A 21,151-nucleotide genomic window follows, 5' to 3' on the forward strand; every position below is an offset into this window, starting at 1 on the left:
GTGTTAGATTTGATTATTCTCTTATCCCTTTCAGTGACTGAATATACTCTGGAATGATGTTGAAGCAGAACTGGATGATGGAAGGCAAGTGCCAGTCAAAGGCCTGTGTCCACATAGCCTAACTTGTGAGTTCTCCTAGGCTTCCCTGAGTGGTGAGTGCTACTGTTAGTCATGCTGGGTAGGTCCTGGCTTGTGAAAATCTCTTGAGAAGCTGATGAAGGAGCTGGAACTTTAGAGAATGTCTGGGAGTATGGGCATGTTCCAGTTATATTGCATCAATTCTCACTACAGTGCTAGAATTTAGTACAGTAAACCATACTTTTCCTCTGCCTCTTTTCCCTGGAATATAGTTACTTGTATTATAAACTTCCTTAAAGGTCCTAGGGAGGATATGCTGTAGGGAAGAGGTACATGTGGCATCCTGACTACAGTCCCGCCCTGTCCCATGTCCATATCCTGTGTTGTCAGATCCATGCCCTGCTTTTTTTCCAAGACAGCTGCTAATTGGTTGCTACAGAAACTGGCTGCATTCTGGTCAGGACTGTTCTGGGAGCTATTAAGTGTTTCACACCTGTGCTTGCTGACTCTTACACTTCCTCTTCTTTCAGTAGGAGGCTTGCAGGGATCTTGGATGCTGAACCCATCCTACAGGGTCTCATTCATCCTAACAGTCCCTTCTAAGGATAAGTGGAACTCAAGAGCTAGGTCCTTTAGTCGGTAGCTCTGACACAGGAGGTGCAATCTCCTCAGGGCTTTTTGCTTGCAACATTCAAGGCAGCTATGCAGGAGCTACCTAACATTCATGAGCACAGTGAGGTGCAGTCCCAGTGCCAACATAAACACAAAAATTCTAATCAGTCTTAACTGTGGCTAGTTCCTAACTGATCTCATTTATGTGTTAATCCCATTTGAACAACAGTGAGTTCTAGCTGCATCCTTCCAGTTTAGATAAGATAAAGCAACCTGTGCTGAGCTGGATTACAGCTGAGGCCTTGGAGAAACACTTTGTAACAATTTACACTGTTTCTCAGGACCACCTTTTTGAAGGCTTTTGTTGCAAACGACAACTTTCATGCGACCTTCATCAAGAGAGGGGACAAACCACAGGCCAACAGCTGTATCACATTCCTGCACCACTGAGAACCTTGTCGGAGAGTTAGGGCTCAACTACAGCAGGCTACTTTAGTAGCAACTGCACCTTTCTGTGCTATTGCTGTGCCCATTTCCATGCTTGCTTAAGGGACCCACTCTGGAATAGCCACACCAGAGGGTTTTGCTTTGGGAATGTGTACCCTTCAAGCTGTAAATGTATCTAGTGGCTCTTGTGGAATTAACATAAACCAGATTCAAGTGACATATAAATACTTAAAACCAGAATTTTCCCTTTGCTTTGTAGATTAATTATGTAGCCTGGACTGGTTCTCATCCCCTCCCTCATAATGTGTTTTGACTACCAGCAAAGGTGCTCCCTTTTTAGTAGCTGGAATAAGGAGTGCTGCTTAGGAGGCTGGATTGGATAGAGCTGAGGCCTCTTACCTTACTGAAACATAAAATGACCAAAATGAAACATGACACTACATGTATGAAACTGGAATAGCTTTACTGACAGTCAGAGGTGTAACACAACCGGTTCAGAGACAGCTTCGGATTTGAACATTCCTACAAAAAAGGTTCTAAAAACCACTTAAAAAAACCCCTCGTGCCTAGCATGAAGTCACAGAATGTTAAAAATACCACAACACAATAAATACACCCAGCCTTGGTGAGAGCCAGGAGCCATGTTAGCTCAGAGGTTAGAAAAGTTTGAGGCCAGGAGGAAAGTGGAGGGTGCTGGTGCAACAGCAGGGGCAGGAGGGTGAGTAGATTTCCAAGCCTGCCCTTACTTTCTGCTGTCTGTCCCCTCCCAACCCCAGTTTTTCTGTCCTGTCTGCCCAAGTGGAGACATCACCTTCTCCATCTGATAGAGTTTATTACTTGTTCTGTCTCCTGCACGGCTCTGGCCAGACCCTCCCAGCTCTTATGCTAACGCTAGGATAGATAAAATGAACCATCTGTCATGTTAGAAGAGACAGCCTTGCACACTGGAGTGGCTTGGTAAGAGTCCCACCTCATCTGAAAACCAGTTTCTGACCCAGTCCCCCCTGTAAATCGCAGCACAAACCCCACCCCTCCTGTCCCACTGTGCAATTCTCAGAGGAGTACCAGACTGGACAAAGACACAGGCTATTGTCACCTCCAGAGCAACAAATTGAGGAGATCCTTTTTGTTTTGCAGGTGCCTCAAATATTGGTCCAGATTTTGTGTACCCTGCACTGGCCATGTTCTAGTCTACAGGGCATGGTAAAAAGAATAATAATAATAATAATTAAAAAACAATAATTAAAAAAAAAATCTGTCCTGCTCTCCCTGAGGATGTCCAAGAAAGGCTGGCACAAAGCAGAAGCCTTCTATCTGGCTCTGGGTAGAACAAGCTGTATGTTAATATGATCATATATATACACATATATACGCATGTATGTATATTTGATAGTGTCTGCCCCTTTCTAGAGAGCAGCTGCACCTTAGAAAGGCTGATCTCAAGAGAGATCTTAGAGCACTACCAGGCTTCCTGGCACACAGCCCTCAGCCCAAGGCCCGGTTTTCTGGAGGGAAGCAGATTTCATCAGAACAGCAGTCTGCTAGGGACAAGTACTGCCATGCATGGCCCAAGTGGGTGATGTATCCCCTATGAAGCCTGGTTACTAGCACCCAGGGGAAGATTAGGGCAGCTGCTTCTCATGTGGTGTACTACTCTGCCTTTTACAGTAATCTTAAACCCCAAAGGATGAAGAAGTGGAACAAGAGTGACCCAAAGCTACAGGATGACCAGGCTTTACAGAATGGAGTCTATGGGCTCAGCTCCCACCTTGCAAAGAAGCAGAGGTATAAAGAAACTCATCCAATAGAGTGGAGGGGAAGGAATCAGGGAAAGCTTAGTAGACTGGTTCAAATGCTTTCATAGGCCCCATCCCAGTATAGGGAGGAGAACAGGACAAGACCTGTAAGGGGCTTTATTCAGACAAATGCTCATGGAGGTGATGACAAGGAGAATCTAATGTGCTTACTATGAGAAGAGACAAAAGGTAGGGGAGGAGATGGTTGCAGCATCCAAAGCTCAGGGCTCAAAGAGTGCAGTGAGGCCCTCTCCATCCTCATTTTGTAGCACATCAGTCTCCAGTGATGGCTTCACTTTTTTGAAGAGAGATGGGAGGTTCCGGATATGAACCTCCTTGCGGAACTGCTCCGCGAGAGGCTTCTGCAGAGGAGAGACAGACAGGCAGCAGCTGTTACAGCCTTCAGACCCCCACTCAGCTCAGGTGCAGCCTGCTTGCAGATACCATGCTTACATTCTGGGGAGTTTCAGGCCGGGTCCTTCTAGCTCCCCAGATTCTAACTCAATGCCATCAAGCTCCAACGATACCATACTTACACAAACCTATCATCTATCTAGGAGATTTGTTCAGAAGTTTTAACTCCCTGTTCCTCTTGTTACAGGCGCCCCCTGCTTGCAAGTGAGACGTTGCTGCTGGAGGGGTTGCTCACTCCGTGCTGTGAACCCCAACAAGGAGAATATGCTACAGCAATCTCCTGGCTGGCATGTGGGTGGTTGGGGAAAGGCAGGCAGGCAGGCTGGCTACCCTGTCCCTACTGCAAGGTACAGGCATGAAATCAAAACAGGTCACTTACCCCAATGCAACCTGCAATGAGGCGTTTGAAATTATCCTTCCGGCGCTTATCTGTCACCTTCTGCAGTGCTGGATTGAGAAGCTTGGAGTCAAACTGCTCCAAAGAGTCTCTTGGGATATCTGGGATCTGCTCCATCACGGCCTTCAGCTCAGTGTAGCGAGGGCGCTGCAGGGAGGAGTATGGTTAACAGAGCTCTGCCAGAGAACCATTCTGTGCAGCTTGGGGAGCCACTGGTACTTCCGCCCCTATCCAAGCAAGCATGGGATTAGTTTTCCCATGTTCCCTGGCCAACCTGACATCTGGTTAGAGTTGAATTTCTCACCAAGGCCTCGTAGATCTGGAAAGCCAGGTGGACAAGAGCTGCCATGCAGCCGTCGTGCTGCCCGTGTATCTGTAAGCCCTTCAGCACACTTGTGAAAAACCAGGACACGGCATCGGGCAGGAGGTTTCCTGGAAGCACCTGGGGAAGAGGCACTGTCAGCATGAAAGCAGGATATTGGTACGTGATTATCTGCTGCAGCTTGGTCTTCCCTAGCAAGAAGGTGCTCAGGGGAGAAGCAGCCATGCTTCTCACTACATTCTGAGCCTCCCTTCACACTGCTGCCAGAACTGAACTCCTCTTCCTCCTAGAGGTACCTGTTTGAGCAGCGGCCAGCAAAGCTGTGTTGTAGTTCTTTGGCAGGACAAGGTGTCCTTCCAGGAGAGTGATGCATAGGCAGTGATCAGCAGCGCAGTGCACACATCCTGAAAAGCAGTCAGAGAAGGAAACTAGTTGGAGGAACTGTTTCCCACCTGCAGGGTTCAAACCTGAAGAGAGCCAAGAAGCAATCCAAGGATTCTCAGGGCTGTCTTCTAAGAGTCCTGTGTGCTGCTGCTCCAGCTGAGGGTGCTCAAAGGCACCCAGAGTGCACTATCTTAGCCACAATGAACCAGTGTCTACCAAACCTGCTCCCTTCATCTCCCCTGAAAAAGCCCTAGAGCATCCATGAACTCCCATCAGCTGCTATTCTCACATCCCTGCTTACATGAGTGTCTGTGGCATTCACAGGAGAAGAAAGGAGGAGTACAAAGGTATCAGGATGAAGCTGCTCTGCACAGTGGGTTGTGTTAATGCTATGGATCCCACACCAGCTCTTGCAACTTTCTCAGAAGGAAAAAGAACTGCTGGGTGAGGTTTTTCCTCTTGAAAGCTGGTGCCCTGGATGGAGACAGAGCCAGGGAACACTCTGGGCACTAAGTGCCCAGGGCCTTGTATGGAAAAAAACCTTCAACTCCATAGCCGCACTTTATATTGGATCCCAGCTCCCATTTCCCTTGTGCTTCTGCAACCATTAACAAGGCCCTTAAAACACATGCATGTTCCCAAGCAAAGATTCTCACACTGGGGAATGCTCCACCAGCCTAGATAGCTGTAGCAGCATCTAGCTGCCCCAGAGACACGTGGAAGTATGGTGGAAGTCAGAGCATGTACTCTTACTTACCTCTTGGTTCATCAGACACTTTCCAAGCTCAGTGAGCTCTGCGCTGGCAGGAGGAGTCACCTCTGTGGCCATTGCTTCATCATCTGCAGAGCAGAGCAAAGGCAACACTGAACATAGCCTCCTGAGGACTGAGACATAGCAAGAGCTAAGTTAGGTGCCAGGAGCCAGCACACGGAATCAGCATGCTGGCACACCTTGCCAGAACATCCTTCTCTGAGCAGAAAGCACCCACCTTTTGTGGGGGAGGCTGGCCACCCAACTAGGTACCCCCAGCTCTTGAGAAGATCATGCATCCCCCCCTCTTCTCAACCCTCTTCTTAGTACCTTAAGAATGAGGTGCTCAAACATACTATCCTTGAACCCCACAGCACATTTGCTCCTAGGGTAAACCATTTTTTGACATGACCTCCAGACACCGTGGGCAGAACAGAGTTGCAGCTTCTTACCAAACTTGCACCTGTTACTCCCAGAAACAGGTCAGGTTCTCACTCAATCGTATGAAGAAATGGGAAAAGTCCTAGTATACACCAAGGGTAGGAAAGGCAAAGGTAGACATTTACTCACCATCTCCATCTACAGAAGCAGTAGTGTTATGCTCAACACCTTTCTTCGAAACACAACAGACAGCTGCAAAAACATTTGCAGGTCAGGGGAGCAGACTCTGATGGGCTCTCAGCTGCTTCAAGCTCCCTCAAGCTCTTACACAGTATCTGAAGACTCTGAAAGCCCAGCATAAAAGCCAGATTCTGCACTACATGGAAGGCTGAAACACTCCACCCACAGCATCCTCCCACAGCAGAACCTGCTGAACCGTGCCTGCTTCAAACTACTGAGAACCAGAAACCTATGTAGCCTGGGAAGAATACCATCTTAAGGCAACAAGAGCAATCAAAAAAGGAGATAGAAGGTCAAGGATCTATAAACGCTATATTGAGACAATCTTCCCAGCCTCTCTGCTAAACCCATACTGACAAAAATGATGCTGAAGAAAGGGAACAAAAAGAAGGGAGACTGCTTTAAGTGAGAGACTTTTTCCTTCTGTTTGACTGGAGACTGCAACTGCCAGAAACAAAACTACTCTACACTTAGGCTGTACACAAACTGATGTCCTGCACTGGGCTCCAGGATGCAGAAAGGGAGAATCCAGACTCCGAAGGAGGACCAGACTCCTACAAGGACAGTGCCCTAAATGCACATGAAATGAAGAAACTCTCTTCTGAAGGTTTTCAGTTGATCTCTTACTGGGTTTCAGCAAAGACCCTGGCAAGGTTAACTGTCTCACACTTGGGTTCTGAGGATGACATTAAATACTCGTGGGCATTATAGTTAAGTTTTACTGCATGCTGGAAATTCCTGATATCCTTTCCAAGGCATATGTCCCACATATCCACTGGGACTTAACTTGATTTCACTTACTGATGAGATCCATTACTTCTCGGGTCAGCAGTCTGACAAGCTGTTCCTCAAGCATCTCCTGAGACTCTGGGTTGTCATCTGCAGCATCATCCTCACTGAGAACAGGTTTTATTTAGCATGAGGGTAGCCAGTGTCTTAAAGTATCCCCTCTGCCCAAGCACAGGGTATGAATCACCAGGAGGGTAAACACAGTGTGTTTAGCCTTGTGCCAGCAGGGCTCTTCCCTGGGCAAAGGGCCACATGAAAGACCAAAGCTGCTTCCCACTCCCCATTTCCCACTCATATCAAGGGGTGGAAGCTTACCATAGCATGCTTCGCTGGTTGATCACCTGCCACTTCTGAGACAGCCTCTGTTCAAGACAGAAGGGAAGATTCAATACCTTCCTAAGGAACCATGCTGGACACAAGACAAAGAAACCCAAGCAACAGCTGCCAGTAGAAGCACAAGAACTTTACACATAGCTCTCATGCTAATGGGACAAGAACTGCTTCCAGCTGTGCTCCAGATTCTGTGGCTGCAGGAATCTGAGCCAGGTGTCAGGACAATGAGAGCAGGCAAGCAAAAAAAAACCCTAGAAAAATTCTCAGGGCTGAAGGTTGAGGATCCAATATCCACAGGTTTGAATTCACAGCAAGGAGTGCAGTGCAACAGCCAGGGTTCAGCACACCTCCAAACAGCATCAAAATTGTTAGGCATTGAAGATCTGCCCTTGTCTGCTGGCTTTGGAGAGACATGTTCTCACACACTGCTGCCAGCTGCTACGAGACACTGAACAAGTTTTTTCTTACCACGTGAAGATAGGTAAAAAGTGGTCCCAGCATAGGGGAGACAAGGGTTTCATAGTATTCTGAAGGGCAGGAGAGTACCAAGGGCTTCACAAACACACCTGCACAGACCAGTTAAGGAAGAGATCCAGCACATATGGCCAGCTGCTAGGAAAACTCCAGCACACTGCCCAAACTAGCCTGTTCCACTGGGAGGCCAAGTAACAGACTCCTCAAAGGCCATCTTCTCTGAGTCTTGAATGAACAAGTGGCATCTGTATACAGCAACAGCACGAGGTATTCATGCCCCCCTTCCCTGATAGTTCAGCTGAGAAAGCTGAGGGTGCTTAGCCATTTGCTAGCTGTGACACGGAATGTCTGGCCCTGGAAAGTGGTTTGGCAACACCAGGTGGCCTCCCAAACAAGGACAAAGTCTATTCAGCCATCCTGATATCAAACTCTCACATTATGCAAGCTCCCTTACCCTTCAGAAGGCAGTGTCCACCTCATGATGCCTCCAGGATGACACAAATCCTTTGCATTTATTTTCTCTGCCTGCCACGCTGCTGTTTCTGCTTGTGCCCTCCTGGGCTCGCACCTCATGCACACCGTGTGTATACCCATTTGTTTACCTCCTCTATCACCCTTCTTTGGCTGGGCCATACTGAAAATGATGCAAGTTCTCAGTTCACACTTCAATACCTTTTTAGCTGGCTTGAGAGAAAAGGATATGGAGCATGGGGCGAAGTCTATAATCAGGAATGTTATTGAGGTTGATGAAAGCGGAGCTGAGGAGCTGGGAGGCGAGACCCTCCACGGTATAGAAATCCTGCTGCATGGAGGGGCCTGCATTTCCCAGGATGTGGAAACTTCAACAAAAAAAAAGTTAGCTGCAAGTCTGCTAGGTAACAGGTACCATGCCTATTGCCTGGCAAACATTACAAGTACTGCTATCTTGAGATTAGATAGCTCCCATGTTCTTCAGCAAATACTGTAGGGGAGTTTTAGCACAGTATCTCTTTTTTAGCAAGATACCTGCAGAGAGACAATGAGTTAAGCATTTAACCACTAAAATGCACTTTCAAATGCTGATGGATCCTAACAGAATTAAAAGTGGTAAAGAGCCAAACAAACAGTATATCACCTAAGTGCTCCACTCTGACCACCTAACTGCTGAAAAACTAACGGCAGATCCACATTTTGAGGTCTGTTTTCTATGACTGTGTTCCATGTGTAGGTTATAATCACCAGTACAGCTCACCCCTGCAGCTCATACTTGGATGTTACAGGACACAGCTCACAAAGAAGTCTGACTCTCCAAGTCAACATGCAGCAACAGCCTACTGCTCCAGCTGTGCAGTGCTGGGATTGCGTGGGGCACATGTGGTATCCTTACCAGTTGTCATACAGGGTACAAAAGAAGCCCTGCATCCTTTCCAGGACTGTTTTGTAAACAGGAGAGTCATAAAGCTCCAGCAGAGGCTGAGGGAGACCTGTGGGGAAGAATAAACTTCAGCTACATTGAATGTTTGGCTAGGTCCCAGCCAGCTTGACAGCACTTGGCAAAATCAACATGAAACCAAATGGGAAGAAGTACGGCATCTCTGCAGCATCATCTCCCTCCCTCCAGAGGTCAGCCGAGTTCAGGTTGCATGTACCCACAGCTGGTCATAAGCAAAGGTGAGTCACACAGCTACTCTGATAGCCCATCCTCAGGTTTGCATGTGTCTGTCAGGACACAAGTGACTGCTGAACTATGATGTGAAAAGGTTTAGAGCTGAAATTAAGACTCTGCTGCTTCATGCATAGTGGTTCACAGAGTTCATAGGTCACAGAAAACAGGTAAAGGAAGCATCTCCTTTTACAGCTAGGAAGTGGAGACAAGAAAGACAAAGCAAACTCCTCCCAAATATTTCACCGTCTGTCAGAACCTGAAATTAAACCTCAATTTCCAGAGCCATAGTCCACACACAGCCCACAAGGCCACTTGCTTCTGCTTGGCTGGAAAGGGTTCTGTGTTCACAAGCTCAAACACAGATTCAGACAGCTCTAAAAGCCTCTCTTTAAGGCACTGCAAACAAATGACAGGGCAGTACTGCAGGACTTGGCTCTTGCACTCCAGGACAGGTCTCCACACCAGCACTCAAGGTTTCTGCTGAGCACTGATTCTGCTTAAAGGTAGACAATCACAGCAACCTCAGTCTCTCCAGCCTGAAATGCGATGCTGGAGACACCACCATCCAGCTGGGTTAAGCAATTTGGTAGGGTACCCTTCATTTTATGCATAAGAAACAAATTTGGCCACGACTAGTAACTTAAAATGTAACTTCTTCTGTTCAGCAGGTTCAAATCACAGGCGAGCTGCAGATCCTATGAAGAAGCTGGCTCTCCAGCCTCTCTTCACTTCCATGGCTACTGGTGGACCACTACCTCAATTACCTCTGAGGATGTGCCTCTACATTCCTCCCAGACAGAAGCCCCTTACCTAGGATGGCATTCTTCTCCACCTCCAGCATGTCTAAGGCCTTTGCAAATGTCTCTCCCAGCCGAGCCACCATCTCTGGCATGTAGAGATTGTTGTGAGTTCTGAAACAGAAGAGCACTCGGTGTATACTTATGTTGGTCAACTCTTTTTGCCCTTGACAGTGGGATCCTCTCCTTCAGTTTGTGAACAGCTCCTCTGAGGCAGATGATGAGGAAGGTGAGACCAAGCATGTGCGCATGGGATCCCCCTTCCCCACCTGCAGAAATATTGGGGAAACTGATCCAACAGAGACATGGAGTGACTCCACCTCATGTCCTGAACCTCCTGGCTGCCCTTTACACTTACTTCAATTTACCCCACCCCTTGCAAGCACTGGCAGTGAGAACTCCCAGCAATCCTCCTGCTGGCAACAGCTCATTAGCTTGGCCAAAAGGATTAGGGAATGTAGTATAAAAACTGACAAGACGCAGATTCTGTAATCTCAAAAGACCTTCTGCACCTAAGGTCCCTGCAGAAGGAGGGGCCACTGCAGCTCCAAAATACACACACTGCCCCCAGGGATGGGTCACAGTCCCCAGAACAGCAGGTGGTACTGGAGGGACTCTGGGGAGAACATCAGCCTGATCAGATACTTGTGGCAGATGTGTGTGCCCCCTGGACGACACATCCAGCTGGGAACAACTCCGCATCATCAGGAGGCGGCCACGGTCATGTCTCTGCAAGGGATACCAGTTCAGCCACGGGTGGCTGGTTCTTGCCATCCAGGCCAAAATGGTCCCACTTTAGCCAGGGTACTGACACTCAAGAGCTGGACTTGGCAGGGGGTGTCTCTCTCACCTACCTCTCTCCTTTGAGACCTCAGACCTCCACTCTGGGTGTCGCCAGCTGCACAGCACAAATCCTGCAGCCTCCTCCAAAACTGCAATGCCATTGTACCTGCTGCTAGAGGTGATCAAGGGCAACTCAGTATTTCCCCCTAGAGCAGCATTTCCCAAAGCAGGGGGGGTACATGGGAATGACTGGGGGAAGGGAGCATGGACAGACCTCAGTATTTTCTCCAGAGTCTCAGCTTTCACTCATAACTTAATGATTTTTTGGTTTGTTTTGATGTTTGAAGGTCTGTGTTCACAGTCCTGGCAGCCTCAGAGCAGTGATGTCTGCCTGAGTTTGCACACAGCCTGAGTTAGCTCTAAAATGGTAACTGTCCCATATCTCTCTGCAAGTGTTAAGTACTTCCCTGCTCACTGTATGTGAGGAAGGCAATATGTAAGTTTCATAAGAAAGAACTCCACAAATAACTCAACGACTCATACTCTCATTCTGGGCTGGATCTAACACCATGCAATGGGCCTCAAAGGGGCACTTTTCCCAAGAGTGGCCAGGGAGTAGCCTAGCCTCCATAAAAGCTTGGCTGATGTTACCTCACTGACTCAAAAAACTTCATTTCTGAAACTTGGGTACTAAAATCATCTCTTCTTGCATGTCTCCTGTCTGCTCCATGACAATGTTGACTTTGCCTTATGCTAGGTAGAAGGACAGTGGGGCAAACCCAAGCACTGTGGAATTGGGGTGGTGAACCTTGATATCCCACTGCTCTAACCCCAGCAAGATGGGCCAGATAGTCATATCCTGCAGCTGTGGTCATGGTCCTTAGTTGTTTCAGAGTTCTTGAAGCATTTTCTCAAGTTTTAACGGTTGGGAGAAGGAGATGTTCACTCAGATCTCTTTCAATACTTCAGCAAGGTCTCAGTGATAACAGAGCAAAAAACAGCTGCTTGCCTGCTCCCCATGAGAGTTAAAGCTTCTGACAGCCCTCATACATGATGAAAATGTAGCCCCTAGACATGTTCCAGCTTACACTCTTAAGCAGTAAGCACCACTCCTGGGGATCTCACACAAAGCAGAACATGGGAAAACAAAATTCAGGAGATACTTATGCTTTAGAAAAGGCAAGCAAAGGATATGGCAGGACTTGAGGGGTTTTCAGTGATGGTCACAGCTCTGCTGTAAAGAGTGTCTGATGCCTAGAGACAGGCTCAAAGGCCAGAAGATGAGTCCTTTAGGACAGTCTGTGCTTTTAGAATCTTTATCCAAGGCTGGAGCTGTCTACAATGAAATGCCTACAGCATCCATGTCTATCCAACAATTCTTTCACCAGTATTAATGCCATGGTAATGTCAGGATCTCACCCAGAGGAGTTCCAAAAAAAGCCTCTGTCCATGCAAAGCCTTTGCTGAGCCTGGCCAGTCCATTTGTAACAAAACATGAGCATATCCCAGCACAATGAAGGTGCTGTGCCCATCAGTTCATGCAGCTACCAACTCCAGAAACGTGCCTTTATCTAAACATGGCTGGAGATCATCACTTAGGAGGGAACAACTTAAGCCAGAAGTTAGAAACCACCTCGATGAAATGAGATACTGCAGAGGACAAGAGAATCACTATGCTAAGAGCCACAAAAAGCATTAACAAAGCAACCCCAAAGTAATTTGGTAAACATAGCTACCAAGACAGAGACAAAATGAGGTAGGCACAAAAAGATGCCACTTATTTTTTCTTGTTAGACTGGATCCTTCTCTGTCCTCTTGGCTCTTTGGTCTCATCCACAACCTACCTTCAAAGCCACCTACCCTAGCAAAGACTGACTTAATTTTCATTGCTTCTGTCTGCAAGCACAGCAGAAGAATGGCACACAATATTCAGAGAGTAGCAGACCCAACTGCTCAGCCTTATTTTTGCATGTTGGTGCCTGACTTGGTGCTCAATATGATCCATGCTACTACTGTTTGCAGATATGCTCACACAGTAACCAACACAATCTGTGAGTACTTCTACATCTGCTTCCTGCATAAGCACATAAGCAACAACGGATCTTGCTTCTCCTCACAGAAAGCTGCTCAATGGTACAGACTTAAGAGAAGTATACACCCCCAAGTAGCAATGACACTATGCTCCTGAAGACATCCTCAACACGGGCAGCTTTCCAGTCAGCCAGCCTTCCTCATATCCCTGTAATTCCTTGCCTGTTGACTGGCTGCTACACAGATCTAATATTTTCTTATGTAATCCATATTAAGAAGGCCTGTGGAAGCAGCATGAGGAAAAAGCATTCCAAGGCAGCAAAACACAACAGAAGCTCCACAGTACAAGTTTTAACTTCTCCAGAGTAACATAAGCATTGCCAACATTTGCACTGACCAACTATGAACTTGCAGCTGTCACACAAAAGAGGTCTCTGCATCCAGTAGCAGCCAGGAAAAGTATGAGGTGGAGGATCTTCTGCTCCTAGTGAAATACAGGCCACTCCATGTATGTTACTACCACATTCTCAGAAGAGAGGAGGTGGTCAAACATCGCAGATGCATAATGTCAGAAAACAGCCAGCCTCTTTCTTTATGCAGATGGAAAAGCACTGTCAATAGAACACAGCTCCTGTGATTTCCTGGAGGTGGCAAACAAGGAAGCAAAGAATTTCTGCTTCTTCCCAGGTAGTGACAGAATCTGACAATAGTTTCCCAAGCTGCTTTTAACAGAGATCCCAAGTGTTCTTACTAATGCCTAAGTTCTGGCAAGAAGAGTGACAGCACAACCAAAAAGTCAGTCTGTTGCACCCTGTTCAGATCATAGGCACTGGTTTATTTGGTCTCCGGCATGCTGCAGGCTCTAGAAGAAACAGCATGAGATTGCCTCTACTCATGCAACTCTGCTCTGGCCATCCTCTCCCAAAAGCTCACAGATAGGATCTTCAGCCTTGTAGGATAAAAGGTGAAACCACTTCAAATATGACTCCACAACCATGAGAGGGTTCAGCTTGGCTCTCTGTCCAAAGCATCACCTATTACAATACACAGTGCTTTGTGATGAGATGCTCAGCTAGGGTGGGCCAAGACAGCTCACGCTTGTCCTACCAGTCTCAGCATCTTCCTTCTCACTGGAAGCAGCAGAGTCCTGAGCTCAGTGACTACCACACATACCTGACTAGAATAGTACTTGAGTAATAGGGTCCCCTTCCTCACAGACCTGGGAGCAAAAACTACAACTGGATCTGAAAATGTTATTTTCCAAGAGGCTCCTGCCAAGGAGTTTTTAAATCCATATCAGTGTTACCTCACAGAACTGCCCCATAAGCTTGTCAAAACTGCAGAAGCAGCCCTGAGACAGATGCCTCAAGTTCTGGGAACTATGTTACTCAGGGTTCCCCTTTTCTGCTTTCTCTTGCTCCCTCCTCTGGCTGCCCCAGCCCCACACACACCACCAGTGACGCACAGAGGCACTGCAAGGTAGCATCAGCCTGAGAGTATGCATCCACTGATTTCAATGGCAGACAGTGCTTCAGGAGGCTGGCGTTCATGTTCAACATCAGCTTAACTCAACACTGAACTAACATCAACAGGATGTGATCAGAGCTGGGACTGCCCTGGTGGTGACTGGAGAGGTGGCCTCGTAGGGACTGAGGGCAGAGCAAAGATGTTAGCTGAGAAACGATTAACCGGGTAGCAGATTTACAGCAGTGGAGGTGGGGGAGGCAACCCCAGCCCAAGCTCCCACTGGCTTTGATGGACTCTTGTAAGCCAGGCCAACGAACTTCCAGAAGGCTTCTGTGTCCCCAGTGCCATTCCCCACTGTGAACAGTCAGGAACAGTAGCTGTGCACCTACACCAGCCTGTGTTCCTGATGGCTTCACCGGGAGAACATGCTCCGAGTATGCCATGTATTTATGACAGTTTGGCTTTCAGAGATTCTTAAGTTAACAGAAATGATTTCAAGTCAACTTGACCCACCTTATAAGAGCAAGCAAATTGTCAAAAAGCTTCAGGACCTGCTCAGTGCAGGGGTTACGGTAGATCGGAGCTCCGCTGGGCATGTATCCCAGCAAGAACCCCCCAGCTTTCGCCTCTTCGGTAGCAGCAGGCCAACGAGCTCGTTTCACAACTCCCAGAATGGTGTACACACAAAAGCTTATCTGCAGCAAGAGATGTGGAAAGAAAGAGTGTTTGTTAGCCAGAACACAACTTGAATAAATGTGTTTTCACAGAAGCCTATCATCACCCCACCTCAAGGGACTGCTCTATGGAGAGCCTACTCTGATGACAGAACAAACTCCTCCGTCCTCTTCTCCCAGGCAACCAGCAACAGAACAAGGGGACACAGTCTCAAGTTGTGCTGGGGGAGGTCTAGGCTGGATGTTAGGAGGAAGTTCTTCACAGAGAGAGTGATTGGCATTGGAATGGGCTGCCCAGGGAGGTGGTGGAGGCACCGTCCCTGGAGGTGTTGAAGCAAAGCCTGGATGAGGCACTTAGTGCCATGGTCTAGTTGAGTGGCTAGGGCTGGGTGCTAGGTTGGACTGAATGATCTTGAAGGGCTCTTCCAACCTGGTTGACTATGATCCTCCTGGTATCAGCAATTGACAAGGGAATGTATAGGAAGAGCCAACAGGGCAATTCATGGCTCCAGATGGTCAGCAGCAGGACTTGGATTTTAAAACCACAGCTCAGCATACAGGGCTCTAGAGCTGCGAGCATCAGATGGGTTGCACCTGTTCCAGAGGGGGATAAGGAATCTGGGGCAGGAGATGGCAGGGCTCATTGATAGGGCTTTAAACAAGATTTGAAGGGGGAAGGGGCTAATAATCTCATGCCTGCCTGTGGCACACAGTGAGGCAGCACAACAGAAGGACAGAGTACTAGTAAGGGCTCTCAACTTGTTGCCCTGAGGCAAGCCAGGAACAACGCAGCAAGACACTCCAAGGAAACCAAGGCGGGGGGATTTGCCTAAGGTGACAGGGCCAGCCCAGCTGAAATGCCTCTGTGAATGCACACAGCTTGGGCTATAAACAGGAGGAATTAAGGGCCACTGTGCTGCTGGAAAGCCACGTTAGTGGCTGCTACTGAAACTTGGTGGGACGATTCCAATGACTGGAATGTAGAGATAGACGGGTATAAACCCCACAGTTTACTGCACCATATTCCAAGAATGATGTAAACCAATTGCTGCTCCCAAACCAAAGTCTGCTAAACAAACAGTAAAAGACAGCATGTTCCACTCTACTAAATAATCTGCTTTTGCATGGCCTGCATGCTTGTCACTGTAGCATGAAGAGGCAAAAGTTAGCCTCTTATCCTGAAACTTGAAAACCTTTCTGATCTGCATCCTCTAATAGATGACCCAGAGAGATCTTGTACACAGCCACAGACAGAAGGAAGCAAGTCTCACGTTACTAAGGACGTGCCTGTTAATACTCACTCTAGAGCGGTTCAGGCCACTAGAATCGTCCAAGACAGGATCAGCAATTTTGTTGTCTGCACCCACGTAGGAGATAAAGGCTTCAGGATCTGAGAGGACTCTAGCAGCAGCAAGATAGCAAAGGCAGTAATTGTTTACACGAGGGAATCTGAGCAGAGCTTTGCACTGCAAGGGGCATCTTAACAAAGCACACTAGAGAGAACAGGCAGTGCTCCACGCTGCATGTGGGAACATGATAAAACGCTCCAGAGATGTGTGTGCTCTCCAAACATCTCCAATGCTCTTTGGCCATGGGGACTTCATAAAAACAGCCCTGCTGGAAAAACTCTTCTGCGTGCCCAGCTGCCCAGGGCTGCAGGATACATCATCTTTAGTAAGGAGCGCTCAGCTTTCTAGCTTCTTCTGCAGGTGAGCAGGTATTTTATTTCTCATTTTCTGCAGATGCTTTGAGCACACTGGGAATTGCTTTCCTCTCACTGTAACCAACTCTTCCCCAGCAATTTCCAAACAGCATTTAGACTGTTTTGGTGGTTTCTGAACTGCAGAAGAGCTATTACCGCAGTGACTGCCCAGAAGGCAGGAGGTCACAAAGCACCCTACCACCCTCCCTTATTGGGAACACCACCACCTCCAGCTCAAAGCTCAAAAAAGCCAACCCATACCTCTGCATCTCTGGGGAGAGCCACAGTCCTGCTACAGGAGCCATGAGCTCCTCCAAGAAAGCTTTCTGCCGCTGATAATCCTTGAACTGGTTGCTGATGAGGACAAGGGCCTCCATAAGAGCACATTTCTCCATCTGGGTCAGAAGTAGCTCATTGGAGAGCAACTGCTTCACGTGGTTGTACAACATGTCAAAGTTTGGCTAGAAAACACATCCAAGTAGAAAGAGCATCATGCATTTGGTATGGAGGACAGCGAGTGGGCGAGGCAGGTGTGGGGTGTACTGCCCTAGGCAGAACAGCTGGATGAGCACGTTGGGAGTTTTTCCTCTACAGAGTCTTTTCTTTACACAGCCATTTCCCCTCAGTAGCAAGCTTCTCTGAATATGCAGTCTGAAAGGACCTCCTTTCTTGCCTATCCCCGTACCACCATCCTGCATCCAGTTTACTTAAGTCTCCAGAATGACTGAAATAAGCAGAGGAAATGTCTCTTGTAGGCAGCCATATCCCTTACAGCACTGTTGTGCTTGAAAATAATTGGGGTGTGTTTATTTGATGACAGAAAGTACTTTGCTTCTTTGGCTCTTCCATCGCTTTGCTCATAGATGTGTAAAGAATGACTGATATGGTTACCACTACCTCCACCAGGATGGTTTGAGATCCTTCACTGCCCACTCTAGTGGCAACCACTGTCTTCCTGCAACTTTGTATAAGCATTAGCAATCCACCCCTCCAGCAAAGTCATAAGAACATATTTTGAGGCAGCTCTGGGCCCTTGGCTTTTCCAGTGAGGATTTTTGGCTGGCCATGGGCAAAAGAGGGCTGTAGTTTGAGGACCAGCAGAATGGGACAAAGACAAACCTATTGGCTCTTAGGAGCTATTGCAGAATACAGACTGAAACGTCTAAACTACCTTAATTAGCATCCTCAAAAAGTGCCTTTGTTTGAATTAATAATGTCCTGTGGTGTTCCCACAATCCTAGGGCCAGGCCACACAAACACTGCTACAGAAAGTTCAGAGCTACGCATTTTGCATGCAGACTGTTTAGTTCAGCAAAACCAAACAAAAGACTAGCTCATGGGTTTTAAACACTTGTTTTTTCTGGTCTCTTCAAACTAATTCAGAAAACAAGTATTCTCCTTTTACCTCTACATCCTGTTAAGTAACAAAGTATGGAGATCAGTCCTTGCTAGCCTCACCAGCTACAATCAAGATCACCACAAGTGACGAAAAGGAAACTGAGTAAACGTTCCCTTAAAATTAATCTAGTGCTGCTTGTATCCTCCTCCCTTCTGCATTTAACTCATCACTTCACAATTCAGCTCTTCAGGCAGAAAAATTATCAGAGGCAGTGAGGAAAGAAAGCAGGTGCAGAGTATAAAACACTTTGTCAAGTGTACAGCAGGAATGCTTCTTGGAAGAAAGAGAGGCTGTAGGCAAGGAAACAGAAGATCTCACAAAATCCACCCTGAAACTGAGGTAAGACTTCATGGTAGGACTGAATTCACATACCAGGACAAGCTGAGGGTAATCTCGACACATCTTTATGATGGAGGAGCATGCATGCCTTCTCACATTCTTCACTGCTCGAGTTCTAGGAGCCTGGACAGACATAACAAACTTCAATGCAATAAAACAAAAGTAGGGTAACTTGAAGAGATAAATTCATCAGAGTTTTCTACACTTTTGAGTACAAATCAAAAAAGCCTTTCCATACCCACCCCAAACAATCATGCAACAGCCACATTTCCTCTGAAGCAGTAGCCAGCTTAAGAAGCCAATGTTCAAGCAGGCTTATACTCCAGCAGCAAGGATGCCATGGATCTTAGCCACTATTTTCAGGCTCCAAGCACTCTCTAGGTACCTGGCAGCTTTACAGCCATACTTCACAATCACACGTACCAACAACTGAAGAATATCCACAGCTAATGAAGGGATCTCACTCTCAGGAAGGCCAGCATATATACCAGGGTACTAAGTACACTGGCTTTAGACCAACTCAGTGGCCTTCTAAGTTTATTAGGCTATGCCCATCGAGAAGTGATCAGTTATATCTAGATCTCCCAGCCCATTCCAGGACAGAAACTATACTCAAGAAGCCTACTACATTTGACTCTTCAGACTCAGCATGCTCTCAAACCCAGTACAGTTTCACCCAACTGCTACAGCTCATCAGTAGGTAACAATTCAGACATACCTTACTTTCTTCTACAACTTCAAAGGTAACTGAAGCAAAGAGCTGTGAGAAAAGGGAGGGGGAAAAAAAATCAAAATACTCAAAGTTTGTTTATGCCTAGCACTTGTGTGGTTTGAGTTCAAGGAACAGATTATAAGACTTTGGTGCAATTTTGTTAAAATTACAACCCCTGAGTTGAAAGATGAATCATCAGCTCAGCAAGGCTCTGAAATAAAGCATGGATTTTACTGCCCAGAGTGTGCACTTAAGATTTAAGGGTACAAACTGCAAAAAATTTGTTACTTGACACTGTTTCCTCTTAAATAATAGTCAGTTTTTCCCCATCATTAACATGAAGGATAGTCCTTCCCTGATAGTAATCCCAGGAAAGGAACATGATTTAGTACAAGGGGCTTGCACCACAGTTTTAGCACTGTCTGCCAAGTACCTACCTTAGAAAGTACTTGAGGTAGGTATTCTGGTCGGTAAGTGACAAATGGGAAGAGAGCAGAGATATTTGTGAGCACACAAGACAGGATGAGAGGATCCTTTGTTTCAAAACTAAGTACAAGTTGTAGGAGATCTATGCCATCATTCACTGGGATTTCCTACAAAAGGAAGCAAAGGGAAGAAGGGAGAAAAAAAAAGAAGCATCACTCAGTACTTGAGCGCACATCCTACAACTCCCACAGCTAGGCCACAGAGCTGCTGATATTTTATCAGCCCTCTCAGCTGCACACAGATGTTATCAAAGCAGAAAAGAAACAAACATGGAAATCTCAGTGTGCCAGATGCACCTGCTGAGGAATAAAGGACAGCAGCATTTCCGTTGTTGGCAGTGCAGCCTTGAGATGTCAATCTCAAGTCCCCATACTACTGCTTGCACCTCCAGGATAGGTAAAATTTGCTGTCAGTTTGGCTGCCAATTCTCTTGACTCTGTTCAACAGATTCCACGTTTAATAAACTATGCCAACTCATGTAATTATTTAACTGTGACTGGAATGATCACCTAGTTATTTAATGAAAATACCCAGCTGGTGCACAGAGAGGTAAGAAATGCTTTCCTTCTGGTTTGCCTGCTAGTGAACGAAAAGCAGAAACTTCTGCCAATCGACTTCTTGAACTTCTCTCATTCAGGTAAAAGTTCACCCCCACCAAGCACTAAATTAAACAAAACAACTCAACACCTCAAACTAATCAGGGATAACTGAAAAATAGTAACATCAGGAAATTTCCACTTCAGCAGTCCTCTTCTTCTCTAGCAAGGTGTTATGTCAAAGCATGCCACCTGAGCACTCTTCTATGGCTTCTCACGGCATAATGTCCAGAACCAAGATTTGCCTGAGCATAAGCCAGCATGGGTTTGGTCTCATCTAAAGAAGGGTCACTACTCCTCACGTGAATTGCTCATCAAACAATCTAGGCTCTTTCCTGGAGCTAACTGGTTACTACAGACCTTTAAAGTACAAAGTAGCTGAACAAACCCACTCATGTCAACTCAGAAGAAGCCAGGAGAGCAGGCAAGAGCATTTGGTACACATACATCTTTATCCATGGTTCGAAACAGCTGGCTGATGACGCTCTCTGAGAAGAAGGTCATGGCATCCCACTGCACGAAGGATGGAGAGAAGATGGAGCAGAGACCTTCGCCTGATCTAGCTGAAAGGAAGAGAACACTGGAGCTCTCAAAGTGCTCTTGCCTGCATGTACAACAACAGGCTGCCAAGCTCTCACACTGCAACATCTGAGCACTCACAAGTATTTTGGTCAGGCAGATGCCTGTCAGGGATGCAGCAAAAGCAGTTGAGGTACTCCCATGCTATTTTTCTCATTCAAATGAAGGCTCTTGAGACATAAGGCTGATCTGAGATAACACAGGGAGCAACACCAATGACCCACAGAATGTAAAGGAGGGAGACCACATGCACTGAAGACCTGATGCTTTTCAGAGCAGGCTCTCCTTCAGAGTGGGAAAGCAAGGTAACTGACAGGGATTTTCCAGACAGGCAGAACTTCCCTTGTCAAAAATAATCAACATCTTATAGAGACAACAAGGCCCAAATCATATCAGAGGGACAGCTTCATCTGTTTTGCTGAGAGATTTGGAGGAGGGAAAGGAGGAACCAGATGCTTTACATTAGCTGTGCCACAGCTAGATGGCAAAGGGTTAAATTTGGGGCAGAGTGGATTTTTTGCTT

General features: G+C 46.9%; 1 protein-coding gene across 3 annotated transcripts in view; it reads right to left on the reverse strand.

The window, feature by feature from the left end:
• Positions 1 to 1,581: 1,581 nt before the first annotated feature.
• XPO5 (exportin 5) overlaps positions 1,582 to 21,151 on the reverse strand; it is a 30,790-nt gene continuing 11,220 nt past the window's right edge. For all 3 annotated transcript variants that reach the window (XM_064158773.1, XM_064158772.1, XM_064158771.1), the window contains 19 exons: positions 20,497 to 20,612; positions 19,405 to 19,560; positions 18,974 to 19,015; positions 18,289 to 18,378; positions 16,779 to 16,978; positions 16,117 to 16,216; positions 14,655 to 14,836; positions 9,874 to 9,974; positions 8,785 to 8,881; positions 8,121 to 8,257; positions 7,413 to 7,510; positions 6,927 to 6,973; positions 6,624 to 6,718; positions 5,772 to 5,834; positions 5,208 to 5,290; positions 4,363 to 4,470; positions 4,049 to 4,186; positions 3,727 to 3,891; positions 1,582 to 3,295 (listed from right to left, as the gene is read on the reverse strand). In XM_064158773.1, the coding sequence (XP_064014843.1) occupies positions 3,155 to 3,295; positions 3,727 to 3,891; positions 4,049 to 4,186; positions 4,363 to 4,470; positions 5,208 to 5,290; positions 5,772 to 5,834; positions 6,624 to 6,718; positions 6,927 to 6,973; positions 7,413 to 7,510; positions 8,121 to 8,257; positions 8,785 to 8,881; positions 9,874 to 9,974; positions 14,655 to 14,836; positions 16,117 to 16,216; positions 16,779 to 16,978; positions 18,289 to 18,378; positions 18,974 to 19,015; positions 19,405 to 19,560; positions 20,497 to 20,612 (2,159 nt within the window). In that variant the 3' untranslated portion in view covers positions 1,582 to 3,154. The remainder of the gene's footprint in view (positions 3,296 to 3,726; positions 3,892 to 4,048; positions 4,187 to 4,362; positions 4,471 to 5,207; positions 5,291 to 5,771; positions 5,835 to 6,623; positions 6,719 to 6,926; positions 6,974 to 7,412; positions 7,511 to 8,120; positions 8,258 to 8,784; positions 8,882 to 9,873; positions 9,975 to 14,654; positions 14,837 to 16,116; positions 16,217 to 16,778; positions 16,979 to 18,288; positions 18,379 to 18,973; positions 19,016 to 19,404; positions 19,561 to 20,496; positions 20,613 to 21,151) is intronic.

Source organism: Pogoniulus pusillus, chromosome 18 (assembly GCF_015220805.1).
Source record: "Pogoniulus pusillus isolate bPogPus1 chromosome 18, bPogPus1.pri, whole genome shotgun sequence".
Classification (NCBI taxonomy): domain Eukaryota; kingdom Metazoa; phylum Chordata; class Aves; order Piciformes; family Lybiidae; genus Pogoniulus; species Pogoniulus pusillus.